The sequence below is a fragment of the Macrobrachium nipponense genome, chromosome 2, assembly GCF_015104395.2.
Source record: "Macrobrachium nipponense isolate FS-2020 chromosome 2, ASM1510439v2, whole genome shotgun sequence".
In the NCBI taxonomy this organism is placed as follows: Eukaryota; Metazoa; Arthropoda; class Malacostraca; order Decapoda; family Palaemonidae; genus Macrobrachium; species Macrobrachium nipponense.
This window is the reverse complement of record NC_087201.1, coordinates 85046938-85062293: the sequence shown is the minus strand read 5'-3', so window position 1 is coordinate 85062293 and position 15356 is coordinate 85046938. Positions and strand designations below refer to the sequence as shown.

Sequence of the window (15356 nt, the reverse complement as noted above, 5' to 3'; positions counted from 1 at the left end):
AATAGTAATCCTCCTGATGCCCTTTACGTCCAATCTCAACCCCAATAGGAGGGGGTGTTGGGAAGGGTGTGACATGTGAAAATAATCAGAAATGACAGATATTAGTGTCTAATTTATAGTTTTCGAGGTCGCTGAGACCAATAGTGACACTCCTGATACCCTTCCCGTCCAATTTCAGCCCTGATAGGAAGGGGATGATATGTAAAAATAACTTAAAACAACAGATATTAGTGTCTAATCCATTGTTTTCAAGGTTGCTGAGATGAATAATGACACTTCTGCTGTCCTTTAAGTAAAAGTTCAACCCCAATAGGAAGGGGGCCACTTGGAGAAGCAACTATCTTAACATCAATGGGAAAAAAGAGAATGTGTGTTTATCATATATATATATATATATATATATATATATATATATATATATATATATATATATATACTATATATATATAATCTATATATATATATTATATATATATATATATATATAATATATATATATAGTAATATATATAGTATGTACAAGCCTGTTGGGTTGACTGTAAAAGCATAAGCAAAAAACTGTGGATTCATTTGACTTTTTCCTGTGATATTTTGTCCTACCCAAAATTATTTTTCCCAGTGACTTTATATTAGCCGCCTCTTAAATTCACCCTGAAATCACATTTCCAATGACAGCACTAAACTCCCATAGGGGGGTAGTGCCGTCATTGAACCTCATGCAGTGCACTGTAGACATTACTTAATGCAGCGTGCCTTCGGCCCCTAGCTGCAACCACTTTCGTTGCTTTTCTTTCTTCATCTTACTTTCCACCCTCTCCTAACACTTGATTCACAGTGCAACTGCCAGGTTTTCCTCCTGATACACCTTTCAAACCTTTTACTGTCAATTTCCATTTCAGCGCTGAATGACCTCATAGTCCCAGTGCTTAGCCTGTGCCATAAGTTTTATATTCAACTCACCTCACAGCCATCAACTTGGGAAAATTTATCTTGATTTCTTCATCATACACAGATATTTAATATATATATTATATATTATATATATATATAATAATGGTATTATTATATATATATATATATACGTATATATTATTATTATAAAATACATATATATATAATTATATGTGTATGATGAAGAAATCGAGATAAATTTTCACAAGTTGTTTGGTGTGAGTTGTCTCTAGAAATGTAATTTCAGGGTGAATAATTAGAGGTGGTCGGTAATAAAGTCACTGGGAATAAAATCATGGAATAAGTCAGTTTGGCTAGGACAAAACGTCACAGGAGAAAAGTTACATCAATTTACAGTGTTTTGGCAATGTTTTTACCGTCATCCCCAACAGGCTTGTACTAAACACGCTGCTAAGTTTGGTACACACCGGATTAGCACCCTTCGGGGTCGCTATCTAGGAAAGAGTAATGTGATTTATTTTCCGGGGACTTTTTTTTTTTTTTTTTTTTACCTGGACCTGTATTCATGAAAAAACTGCTTAGAGTCCATTGATAGGGAGACATCAGACCATTAGGAAAGAGCTCTGATGAGGGAAACACAGACACCAGAAGAAAGGAATGGCTTAATCTGTTTCTGTGACGCAACTGCGACTCGTAACGGTTTATTATAACGTTTCGCGAGGGCTTCCAGGAATTCAAATTGTCGAGCCTAGTGCGTAGTACGAGAAGGCACAGAACTTCCACCTTTTTAACAAGTTGTTGACAAGCATTGACTATTGACATAATGGTATCATACTAAGTGGACATCATAGTTTCCCTTTCCAGGGTGTCTTTTTCTTGCAAGTTTTCATACTGGAGACCGTTTCATTCGAGCAGTGCGAACATTCTAAGAAATTAAATACGAATAAGAATAACATTCATTTTCATAATTCACTTTATAATAAACATAAGTGGATTATGAATTTACAAAATTTTTATTTTGAGAGACATGCAAGTTATGGTGGTAAGGCCACCAAAAGTATAGGCTGAATATCACCTGTTTAGCATGCGAATGCCCTTGTGTTTTTAGAACCTCAGAATTACATGACTAATTTCTCTCTCTCTCTCTCTCTGTACATTCGCCATCCAACCAAAATTACAAATTGGGAACTTTGTGCCGTTACTGAGAACCTGTGCCTCATCTGAGCAAATGTTGGAAGCCTGTGGTTAGTCAATATTTGCTAATTAAATAGTTAGACCAGCGCCCTTTGTCATTTGACATAAAGTATTTCACCCTGCACTGATTGTCATTTTTAACAAATCTGTATACTATACTAGAGTAGGAAAAAATGATTAAGGTTCTGTGTTCTCTCTAGCCCTTTATTTATTTATTTATTTTTTTTACTTTTTATATACCTTGCCTTGACCTTGCAAGAAGCAGCAATAACAGAACGTCTTCTTTCGGCCTTAATTGTGTCTTTTGGGGCTGTTCTGAGGTAAGCGTTCGATGTTTGAGCCACTTCAACCGTGGATATTTCGTTTGCGTTAGTGATCTAAGGAGAATTTTGCGTTCATTTTTTTTATTGTTCAGATACGTCAGGCAGTTCACCAATTATGAAATACATTCCTTTGTGTTTGCTTGATACGAGCTTGGACGAGTTTTAAAAGTGACACGATTAGGTATAGATTTTTCCCGTTAATTGGCCTTAACCATAGCGGTCTTGAATTCGCTTCAAATTATGCTGTTTGATGGATTTTTCCCACCTCTCAGTTTTAACAAAAACGGAATATACAAAAAACGATTTTTAACATGAATAAGATTATGTTTTAGAAGGTACATTTTTTTTAAGCCTTTTGAAATTTAGACATGTCCAGTACAACCTAATTTTTTACTTGGAAAGTTCAAGTAATTTTAGATTTTTTTTCCAATAAGCACATGATGATATTGGTATGATAGCTATTTTCCAGCGTAGTCTAGAAATAGTAATCGAAATTTGTGTATCATTTCGTTTACTTATTCTAACTCTTATTCTACGCTGGTTTGTTATTCACTCTACTCATACGAAAACATTGTTCTCAAGTACTTTTATTATTACTAAGTGTAATGTAGACTCACACTAAGCTATTGAGCTAACTAGAGAGAGACATTGCCCTGGCTTCCAATGTTGCACTCCCGTAGGGGGAGATAGTGCCGTAAGTGCACCACATATGGTGCACTGTAGGCATTACTTATAGTTCTTTGCAGCGTCACTTCAGCCCCTAGCTGTAACCTCTTTCATTCTTTTTACTGTACCTCCGTTTATATTCTCTCTTCTATTTTACTTTCTACCATCTTTAACAATCAATTTCTGTTTCAGCTCTAAATGACCTCAGGTGCCCAGCGCTTGGCCATTGGCCTAAATTCTATTTTCTACAATGTTCCACAAACTAGAATGATCTTATGTGGAAAAAACTCAGCTATAACTTTGCTGTTTGTTCTTTTATAACTAACTGGCGTATTTATAACGACACATTGACGTGCATATATACATGAAACGTGGGACTTACCAATGTACTATTTCCAGGTGCGGACACTCTCGGGCGAGATGGACGTCTGGTACAACCTGGAGAAACGAACAGACAAATCGGCAGTGTCAGGTGCCATCCGATTACACATTTCTGTGGAAATCAAGGGTGAAGAGAAGGTGGCTCCCTACCACGTTCAATACACCTGCCTTCACGAAAACCTATTCCATTACCTGTCAAAACTGGAGGGCGGCGCTGTCAAGTTGCCCCAGGCGAAAGGCGATGACGCATGGAAAGTCTACTTCGACGATCATGCTCAAGACATAGTGGATGAGTTTGCTATGCGTTATGGCATCGAGAGCATTTACCAAGCCATGACGTGAGTTGCTGGCCTTCTCACAATTATTCCTCTTAGTTTCTTTTTTTTCTTCTTAGATGACTGATGTTATAATTATGATTGTTGTTGGAAATCGTGTCGATTATATTATTTCGGATGACCATCTCTCATTACTGTTATTTGTCAGATTTGTTTCTATGATTTTTAGGATTTATGATAACAAAAACCAAAATTTTACAAAAGAATACGTAGGAACTAACTCATATTTTACATCATTTTTCACCTTAACATTTTATGGTATACTCAGTGTGTCACACGGTTCATACACCAACCAATATATCTTCCTAACTTTTATTTTTCCTTCGGCTCATCAGGCATTTCCATTGCCTCTCGACCAAGTACCTGTGCCCAGGCGTGCCAGCTGTGATGTCCACTCTTTTGGCTAATATTAACGCCTTTTATGCACACACTACTGCTTCATCTGCTGTCTCGGCCTCGGACAGATTTGCTGCTTCGAATTTTGGTGTAAGTGTTCCAATGACTCTCAGACTACTTTAGTTTCCTCCAGTCTTGATCAAATGTTCAGGTGAAAGTTGCAGAATTCCTTGATGAAAATATATATATATATATATATATATATATATATATATATATATATATATATATATATATATATATGTATGTATGTATGATGTATGTATGTATGTATGTATGTATGATACATACATATATATCTACAAACTACAAACACACACATTATATATATATATATATATATATATATATATATATATATATATATATATATATATATATATATATATATATATATATATATATATATATATTATATATATATATATAATATATATATATATATATGTTGTATGTATGTATACACATACATACATACATACATACATGCATACATATACATACATACATATATAATATATATATATATATTATATATATATATATATATATATATATATATATATATATATATATATATATATATATATATATATATATTATATATATATATATATATATATATATGAGTCATGCTTCATTAACATACAGTTTTATCATGGATATTAAAATAATTCTAAGGCATTTACAAGGTATACTTAGCTCATGCAGCATTTGCTTTTGGTTACAGAAAGAGAAATTTGTAAAGCTGCTGGATCAACTACACAATTCCTTGCGAATTGACCTATCTATGTATCGTAACAACTTCCCCGCCAGTTCAAATGAGAAACTTCAAGACTTGAAGTCAACCGTCGACCTTTTAACATCCATTACTTTCTTCAGAATGAAAGTAAGTGCCATTCCAGACCTTTTACCATCTCAGCTCCCTTCTTTTGAAAAGCTTTGTCTAAATCAGTTTTATTTCCCTTTTCTAAATTATCAGTCTTGAAAATTTAAGGAACATGATAGTGAAAAAATATAGCTGATGTAAAGAAAAAGAAGTATGCAGTACGTACTTAATTTTCATTTAAACCCCAGTCAGGGTTACTTTAAGGGAGGAGATTAATATGAGCTTTCTGAATTAAGTGGGAAGGCTGTTACTAAGAAAAATTTGTCTTCACTCCATTTACCTACTCAAGTATCATCAACTGATTCATAATCTTTGGAAGAGCTTAATGATTAAATAAATGTAATGAATGGTTGAATATCATGTGGTTTTGTAAAGCAGACTCGTTAAGAAATGATTCGCGCCTCAGTGAATTACTGTTCTATGCATGATCTATGTGAATGGTTCCCAAAATGTTTGTCATCTGTGAATTATTTCCATTTCTACCGGTGTTTCGGGAGTAGAAAATAATTCTGAGTGTTTCTATTTCTACCGGTGTTTCGGGAGTAGAAAATAATTCTGAGTGTTTTTACATCCTTGCTGAAACCAAAAATGTATTTCTTGTAAATTTTGCTAACTGTGTGACCAACCATCATGTTTTGAAACACAAGTCTTTATAAACGTAACGAAAATTATTTCATGAGGAAGATATTTTTTCTTGCCAAGAAAGAAAAATTACAAGAGACTTAGATTCCTCTTGCATGACGTATTTATTGATGGTGTGTCTACATGCACAATATCTATTATTAATCGGTATTCTTATCAGAATCCATGGTTTTTTTTATTGTTGTATGTAATTTTATTCTTATTTTCACCTTAGTACCTATTTTGACACAGCAAGATTTAATTTCATGGTTTTTTTTTTTCTACAAATATGCAAGTGCGGTTTTCTTGTCCTTAAAGTTGACTCATTCCGAATTATTTTTATTGAATTAATCTTCTGTGCTGTTAGTAATACTGGCGTGACTGCTGTACATCTTGGTTATTCCTGGCTTTTAACTCGTCTTCCCTGTGACTAGGTGCAAGAATTGTCATCACCACCAAGAGCTAGCGTAGTTGTTAAGGACTGCGCAATTGCTTGTCTCCGATCAACCTACCAGTTCCTCTTTGAAAACTGCTATGAGCTATATGATAGAGAGTTTCAGGTGGGAATATTTTCATTTTTCTCGAGCTGTATATCATTCCCCATCATTTGAAAATTTCACATTTTCCTCTGATAATGTCATATAGAATTAAATTTATTGGATGTTTATTCCTGTGTATATTATTTATTGATGAGTCTTTTAAATAATTTTTTAAGAGGAAGTTCACTGCTGTTTGTGCATGATGAATGTCATTTTTCACCAGGTGGATCCTTCAGAGAAGAAAGAAGGAGGGGAACAAGGCCCTCGATTGGAGAGTGTAGATTTCTGGCACAAGCTGATCGCACTCATTGTCTCTGTCATCGAGGAAGACAAGAATAGTTATGCCCCTGTCCTCAACCAGTTTCCACAAGAGTTCAATATTGGACAGGTAACCTAATCAGTTCATTTAAAGCATGTTCTGAAATATGGTATAAAAAGCATCCTTCCGTAATTAAATGCGAGTTCTTTGGTGGACTCGCTTTAACAAGCAATTAGTTGCTGTTACATAGAGATATGCTTAATGAAATACTCATAGATCAGCAGCAGTTAATAAAATGCTCCTTTCTATCCCCCAAAGCTCTCAGCTTCCACAATGTGGAGTATGTTTGCTGTCGACATCAAGTATGCTCTTGAGGAACATGAACAACATCGTTTGTGCAAGAGCAGTGAATACATGAATTTACATTTCAAGGTTAGTCATTTTTAACTCCCATGCTACCTCAGTCATTTTTTGTAACATTGAATTAATTTTGTCCTTGCCTTATGTCACTATGCATATGTCACCTCATTTACTATATTAATTACTACATGAATCAAAATGTGTCGTATCATTGTCTGTGCTCTTCCAGGTAAAATGGCTCTACAACAACTACGTGAAGGACGTACCTCCCTACAAAGATCAAGTGCCTGAGTACCCTGCGTAAGTGCAAGATTGTAACACCACAGCAATTCATTGAATACCGATAATGTCATTAATAAATGGGTAAAAATGCATTTAAAAGATAGCAATGAATTTTGAAATGCAGATTTGGTAATTCTGTGTAATAATTCTTTTTGATGAAATTTCCATTTCCATCAGGTGGTTCGAGCCATTTGTTATGCAGTGGCTAAACGAGAATGACGATGTGTCGCTAGAGTATCTCAATGGTGCCTTCCAGAGAGATAAGAAGGATGAGGTAAGCCATGTACCTAATCAAGTGTTCATGCATTGTACAAACCTCTTAATTTACATGTACACTGTGCTTAAAAGACTTGAAGGATGTGGTCAGCAACTCATTAAATGAAAGAGTTCATGAATTCTTTGCGAAGTTGTTAGAAGGCCTTTCAAAAAAAAAATGTGCGGGATTAGCCATGCTCCATCATTCTCTTATTTGTTTTATGTCTAAGTCCTTTTTCACCATTTGTTAAAATGGTTTCATTAGTACCATTAATAGTCTGGTAGTTATTAAAATAATATGTTAGAAAAAGAAACCAGGCTGGTTCTGCATTTAGTATTTACAATACTACTTTTAACTTGGGCACCTGAACTGTAACTACATAATGTAACTTCATGAGCTTTTTTATCTTAGATTAGTTAACAAGTCTTTCTTCATATACATGAATTTTTTTTTCTTAAGTCTTTCTTCATATAGATGAATTTTTTTTTTCTTTAGTCTTTCTTCATATATGTACATGAAATGTTTAGAGACACTGAGCTAGCTGCTGTAAGAGCACTGTCTGAGCAAGACTGTTATTTATGAATATGCTAAGTGTTTCATTGTTAGAAACAGAACTCCAGTGGAGGATGTCTGCAAACAGCTTGGAGGGCATAGCATCTCACATCCACAAGCTGTGATGACCAAAATAAATTAGGGGATTGGTTCCCCAACCATCCTGGTCTGTAGTGTACCCTAGTCTTGGAATAAACAGGATGGTCCCATTGGGGAGGGGAGGTTGGTTAGTGCACTGTAGGTACTTATAAAAGGTACTTTCAGGGTTCCTTCGACCCCTAGGTGTACTCTTTTTAGCCTTTTACTTTACCTCCATTGCTACTTCCTTTCTTTCATCTTCCTATCCGTCCCTGTTACTGCTTTGTAGAACTGGGTTTCCTCCCAGTTTCACCTTTAGGTCCTTGTGCTTCATCTCATTTATTTTCCAGCTGCCTTATTTCACTATTTTAAATGCTGAATAGCTGAAAGCGCTTGTCCTTCGCTTTATAACTTAACTTTCATGATTCATTCATTCATTAAATATGAGACACTGGATACATATTTCTACCCAGAACAAGAAGAAATTAAATAATTTTGAGGAGTTTTATTAAAGAGCCTGATGAACCTATGGAATAACTTTGTTAAAGGATATCCCTTGAAAATATCCTTCTTCATGTCTTTTGCAATGCCATCATCGTCATTAGCATATTTCACTGTTCCGGCTTTGTCAGTTTTTGTAAGATGAGTTGATAACACCCTTCTGTGCTTCTAAGTCATGAAGAAAAACCTGGAAGGAAGATAGAAGACCTGGGTACTCACAACAACTCCTTGTGTTCATAAATGCAAAACAAGTAGATCTCTAAGAGAATCACATCCATATGGCCAAGAAAAATCATCCGAAGAGACTGTAATTTGATTCAGGATCAAGACTACTCATGAAAATCACTGTTCATGAGGTCAGGACCTTCTCTTTGCAAGTTCAGTTTGAAAGGAATTTTTTGTTGCTCTGCTTGTTGATACTAGTTGAAATTGCTAATCAAGTTTTTCCGGCAATTAGCAAACTCCATTATTATGCACCTTTCCCATCCATTCCTTCTTCTCTCATTAACCATGCAGTGACCAACTTTGTATGCTCACAGCAACATAATTTTTGTTCTTGCTGAGCAATGCAGATTAACGGTCTTTTGCTAGTTCTTATAGTATTTTACTTCTTAAATGGTGAAGAACATCAAGGAAGCTCATAGACCTGTGAGCTGTGCAGATTTCATGGATATACATATCTATAGGATATTAGTAGTAGCAACCATGGTAATCTCTAGTCAGAAAAGAAGGCTAAAATTTTTCCTTATATGTTTCTGTGAGCATCAAGCAAGCATACAGGGGAACCTCAGTTTGCTTACATAATCCATTCCAGAACCTCCTACAAAATCCAAAACACATGAAAACCGAAACAATTCCAATAAGGAATAACGTAAATACAATTGATGCATTCCAAACGCCAAAGAATATTAACAAAAAATACAATTTATAGGGAATAAACACAGTTTTACATACAGAAAACAATGAGAAATAAATATAAATGACTAATGAAATGAATAAATGAACATTTAACATCATTCTTACCTTTGTGGAAAACACCTGTTAGCTTAATGGAAGTTGGAGGGGAGGGGAGAAGGAGGAGAGGTTATTGTTTGGAAGAGGAATCTCCCTCCAGAAGGACTTCAGGTATCAAGGACCTATCTGGGATTACTTCTCTTCGTTTTTTACTGGCACTATCTAAGGTTACATCCCCTCTTCGTTTTTTACTGGCACTAGGACCAGCTTGAGAGTTACTGGACCCCTGTCACACAACAAAACTGTCCAGAGACATTTGTTTCTGGCATTTCTTTAAAATTTGCCTAAAGTTAAACACGTTATTATTATTAAGCATGTTGGAGACATGGATTACAACTTCTTTGTTGGGATGATAATTCTTCACAATCTTTTACATCATTCCACTTTGCAAACATGTCCTCAATCCCTGAAGTAGGCACATTATTTATGCCAATTTGCTTTCCGAATTTTTCAAACCAGGCTATGCTGGCCTTAAATTCACTAACAGCAGCGCTTGTTGTAGGCATTTTCTCAGTGAGATTGGCATGCAACTTCCTCCAGCACTTTGCTACAAGTTCTTACTTAACCTCCAACACTTTGCTACAAGTTCATTCTTAAATTCTAGGGTTTCTCGCCTTTTTTACAGAAGGGTTAGCATTTGGAACTTTTTTTGGCCCTATGGTGAACACCAAAGCAGAATGGGTCATGAAAGAAGATGGGATGCTTTGTTTGGGCGCTTGATACAGGGAAAGGTCATGCGCTGAACCCCGCATGGAGCATTTCTGAGTGTATGAAAACTGAGGAAACGTATGATAACTGAGACAAAGTTTCATAAAAAAAGTTTACGAAAACCGAAATGTACAAAAAAGGGATTTTGACGTAAGGAAAAATCTATTTCTGGGCGATTGGTTCGTGTCGCTCTGCGAAATATCCTTTAATCCATTATTTCTAAGGTAAATGAACTAACAAATACTAGAGAATAAACAAAATAAAGAAAAAGGTCAGTATAACTGACTCGCTCACCCTCCAAGAGGGCGTTGGTATGAACACTAGGGCGAGTGAGACCACTACCACGAACCTCTTGCCAATAGAAATCTCCTACGACAAAACCCCCACAAGAGGGGAGCCGACCCACAGAAAGGGCAGCAACTACTACTACTCCACCCCACGCTACCGACTGCTGCGCCTCTGGTGGCCATCCTGAAGTTAGCAGGCAATCTTGAGCGCGGGGATGGGTAGGGTGGGATTTCACTGGGCGACACGAACCAATCGCCCAGAAATAGATTTTTCCTTACATCAAAATCCCTTTTCTGGGCTCAGTTCGTGTCGCTGCGCGAAATCGTACCAGAGAATTAGCACAAGATTGAAAATAAAGAAGGTCTCAATAAAACCTAAAATAAAATAAATTATTATAATTGCAAGAAAGTATATACACATACATAATTGTTTATACAATTTGGAAAAAAACAACACTTAAGATTAGCTTAAGTTAACATATATGTACAGGGCTTACATGGAAAATATATGTTGAACTTAACACATGTGTATAATTATTACAGACAACAATAATTAAAGCAATTATAATAAATAATATGATTCTGAACAAACTTAAAATACAATATGGTAAATAAATTTATAGATCTTATATGGTAAATAAATTTATAGATCTTAATAGACAAATCCATAACCATTGTAAATGGAGATGTGTCACCCTAGCATAAAAATAAGGGGACCACATCATAGAGATCATTATATACAATCAATTGTGGGTGACCCTAGCAAAAAAATAAGGGACACCCACTGTACCATCACAAGAGCAGCTAAGACTCAAGGTAGACGTAGATGAACATGGTAGGTATAGACAAACTGTTGGCTGAGATAGGTAGAAAGGAGATCTGGATCTTCAACTTAAGATTAAGCAGAGTCGGGGGAAACTCTATGTTACCCGCCGCAACTGCTGAAAATTTCAGAGATTCCAAGGACTTAAGTAGTGACGCTTAAATACTGTCGGCGATTTCCATCCAGTATACTTTTTTCAAATCATCAAAATTCATGTGTTGGAAATAGTTAATTGAGGTGGCAACTGCCCTGACATCATGGACTTTAGGGAAGGATTCAGGGTTGGCTTGTTTAATAAAGTACAGGATCTGTTGCCTGATACCTTTAATTGATAAAGTACCACCTTTTTCTCTTCTAAAGAGAGGACCCGAAGAGGATGAGGATGTCCTGGACAGAAAGGCTCGTAAGGTCGTTACTGGACAAAGAGAAACATCTTGAGGAAGGGGTATAACCTTCCACGGTTCCCACCTCAACAAAGGATCCTCATTCTTTGCTAAAAAGCTACGATCCGGAGAAAGTAGAACTTCCCCTGAGGGAAGAAATTCTATATGATTCAGGTCTCTGGATAACGCCGACAGTTCTGAAATTCTAGCTCCTGAAGCCAAGCTTAATAAAAATAGAGTTTTTCTTAAGAGCATTATAAATGAGCATGTCGTATTATCTGTGTCTGAAGCCAGCTTTAGAACATCATTTAATAAGAACCATGACACTGACGTAGGCCTTACTGAAGGTCTAAGTCTAGCACAAGCCTTAGGAATAGACGAGAAGTAAGAATCTGTCAAGTCTATGTTGAAACCAAGTTGAAAAATCTTCTTCAAGGCTGACTTGTTTGTCGTAATGGTGCTAGCTGCTAAGCCTTTTTCGAATAAGAATCTGAAAAAGGATATAGCTGAATTGATTGTCATGATTTTAATGTCTGATTCTCTCAGGAAGACTGCCAACTTTTTGACTGCAGCATCATACTGCCTTAAAGTTGAATCCCTTTTATCAGATTCCAGGAAAAGAATATTTCGTGGATCGATATCTGCATCTCTTTTAGCCGCAAACTTCATGAAGTCCATAAAGTTAGGGTTTTGAGAATTCCTGAGGAAGCGAACACAGTCTTTGTTTGTACTGACTGGGAGAGCCTGAATCAGAGGGTACCAGTTGCTCTTCGGCCAGTCTGGGGCTATTAGAGCTACTTGACCCTTGAACGTACTGAGTTTGTTCAGTACCTTCAGGAGAAGATTCACTGGGGGAAAGACATAAATCTTCTCCCATTTGTTCCAATCTATGGACAGGGCGTCCGTGGCATAGGCCAGAGGGTCCAGGTTGGGGGCCACATAACATGGAAGTTTGTGGTTCGCTTGAGATGCGAACAGATCTACTTGCAGACCTGGAACCCTCCGGAGAATCCATTGGAACGAACTGTTATCCAGTGACCATTCCGACTCCAGAGGAACTGAGCGGGATAGAGCATCTGCTATGACGTTTCTCACTCCAGCTATATGGGTGGAGGAGAGGTGCCAACTGAACTTGTCCGCCAAGGAGAAGATGGCTACCATGACATGATTCAGATGTCTTGACTTGGAGCCTCCCCTGTTTTACCGCAATGGACTACCACTGCGCTGTCCAAAACTAACTTTATGTGAGAGTTCTTTGGCGGACGTAACCTCTTCAGAGTCAAGAACACTGCCATCGCTTCCAATACGTTTATGTGAAGCTGGCGGAACTGAGGTGACCAAGTTCCTTGAACCTTCTTGAACTGAGAATATCCTCCCCAGCCGCTTAATGAAGCGTCTGTGTGGATGCTAATTCCCGGAGGAGGAAACTGAAGGGGTACTGATATGGACAGGTTCTTCAGTTTTGCCCAAGGGCGCAGACGATTCCGTAGAATCTGTGGGATTGATGACAACTTGTCCCTGGATCTGACATTTGCTCGTGAGCGCCAGATCCTGGTTAAGTCTTTCAGTTTGGCTTTCATCAAGATGTTTGTCACTGAGGCAAATTGGAGGGAACCCAGGATTCTTTCCTGGTTTCTCCTTGAAGCATATTTGTACTTTAGAAATTGTTTCACTGACTTCGCTATTTCCTTTCTCTTGGCTGATGGAATCAACAGAGTATGGGAGGATAGATTCCATTGAATACCCAGCCAATGAAAGTTGGACTCCGGAGTGAGTCTTGACTTTGTTCTGTTTATCTTGAACCCAGATACTCTAGGAACTGGATTACTTTCAGTGTGGCTTTGTGACATTCCTCAACTGTTGGAGCCCAAATCAACCAATCGTCGAGATACGCTACTACCATTATCCCTTGAGACCTCAGTTGTTGGACGACTACTTCTGCCAACTTCGTGAACACCCTGGGTGCCACGTTCAGACCGAAGGGAACTACCTTGAAGGAGAATGCTTGATCTCCCAGCTTGAAGCCCTGATAAGGGCGAAAGTGTCTTGCAATAGGGATATGATAGTATGCGTCTGTAAGATCGATAGAAGTGGTGACGGCCCCACGGGAAGTAAGGTCCGCACCTGCGAGATAGTCAGCATTTTGAACTTGTCGCAGCGAATGGCCAAGTTTAAGCGGGACAAGTCTAAGATTACCCTTCTTTTTAGTGAGCCTTTCTTTGGCACGCTGAATAAGCGACCTTGAAACTTTAATCTGTTGACTCTCGCTATTGCTCCTTTCTGAAGGAGGTCCTCCGCATACTCCGTCATTTCTTTTGATGGAAGTTGAAGGAATGGTCTGGATGGAGGAGGATCCGCAATCCAACTCCAACCCAGGCCTTTTGACACAATGCTCTGTGCCCACTTGCTGAATCCCCACCGATGCCGGAAGAGGAAAACAGCCTCCCTCCTACCTTCGAGCTCTCACTGTTGCTGGGTTGAGTGACCTCCGCGACCTCCACGGAAGTGTTTTCCCCTGTTGAGAGACCTTCCTGATCCTCTCTGACGAAAGGATCCCCTAGCTCTTCCTCCCCTGCCAAACCGGTCATAGTGCTGAAAGGCTTGGCCCTCGAACACTTGGTTAAAGGCTGGGGAGACGCGTAGAGTGGAAGGCTGAGGCTGGGGGAAATCACATAATGGGTTGTGACTGAGCTTTAGAAGTAGAGGGTTGGGCTGATTGTACCATAGGTACAGCCGAAACAGCCTGGGTGAAACGTTGCTGTTCTTTTGGTAAGGCTGGTAACGTTTGAGTTTCTTCTGTGTCTTACCTTTTGTAGATTGATCTTGGCGTCTCTTAGCTGTGAGACCCCAACGATCCTTAAGGCTCTGGTTGAGCCTTGTTGCTTCAGCTTGGACCTCCTTGACCATTGACTCAGGAAAGAGGTCTGCCCCCCAGATGTTGGAGGAAAGCAACTTATTCGGCTCGTGCCGAATAGTTGCTTCCTGGAGGACATGCTTCCGGCAGTTAACCCTAGCTGTAGCAAACTCAAACAGATCAGACTGGACGGTATGCGTCTGGGACTTAGTCAGGAGCTTGAAGAGCGGCTCTGAAGCATAAGAAAGAGCCGCTACTTCCGTCATTGCCATGGTATTCATGGACCTGGCAAGCCTAGACTTGGCCTCAAATTCAGCTTGAATGAGGCTGTCAGGAAGCCTAGGCAGCTTCTCGCCGAACTGATCCATAGCGCAGTCTGGTTTGAGCTTGCCAGCTGAGAAGGTGTTAGGTAAATCTTCCCACAGATCTCCAAGTGAAGGGAGCAAAGGAGATGTGGGGTCTGCTTCCCTTAATTGCGGTAACGATTCTCCTTTCAGGGCAGCCGGAATGGTGACTGTCGCTATCTTGGTCAAGAAGGGAAGAGGAGTTCCCTCCTCCATCGTAAAAATGGTGAAGGGACTCTTAAAGGCTTGCATTCTCGTGTTTGAACAATCCATCTCCTCTAAACACCTGAGCCATTCTCTTTGAGCCTGGTCACTGGAGTAGAGGACTGTCTCCTTCGGCACTTTATCTTCTCTAGTCATGGCTGCGTCAGTAAGTCTAGCGTAGCCAATGAACGGCGG

At 38.4% G+C, this 15356-nt stretch overlaps 1 protein-coding gene across 1 annotated transcript in view; it reads left to right on the top strand.

Annotated features, from left to right (window-relative positions):
* The window catches only part of LOC135220749 (phorbol ester/diacylglycerol-binding protein unc-13-like), a 1290517-nt gene that overhangs the window by 1210843 nt on the left and 64318 nt on the right, over nucleotides 1-15356 (top strand). The window contains 8 exon segments of the mRNA XM_064258201.1: nucleotides 3495-3814; nucleotides 4147-4297; nucleotides 4938-5096; nucleotides 6152-6277; nucleotides 6480-6644; nucleotides 6834-6947; nucleotides 7105-7175; nucleotides 7335-7431. Coding sequence (XP_064114271.1) covers nucleotides 3495-3814; nucleotides 4147-4297; nucleotides 4938-5096; nucleotides 6152-6277; nucleotides 6480-6644; nucleotides 6834-6947; nucleotides 7105-7175; nucleotides 7335-7431 — 1203 coding nt within the window.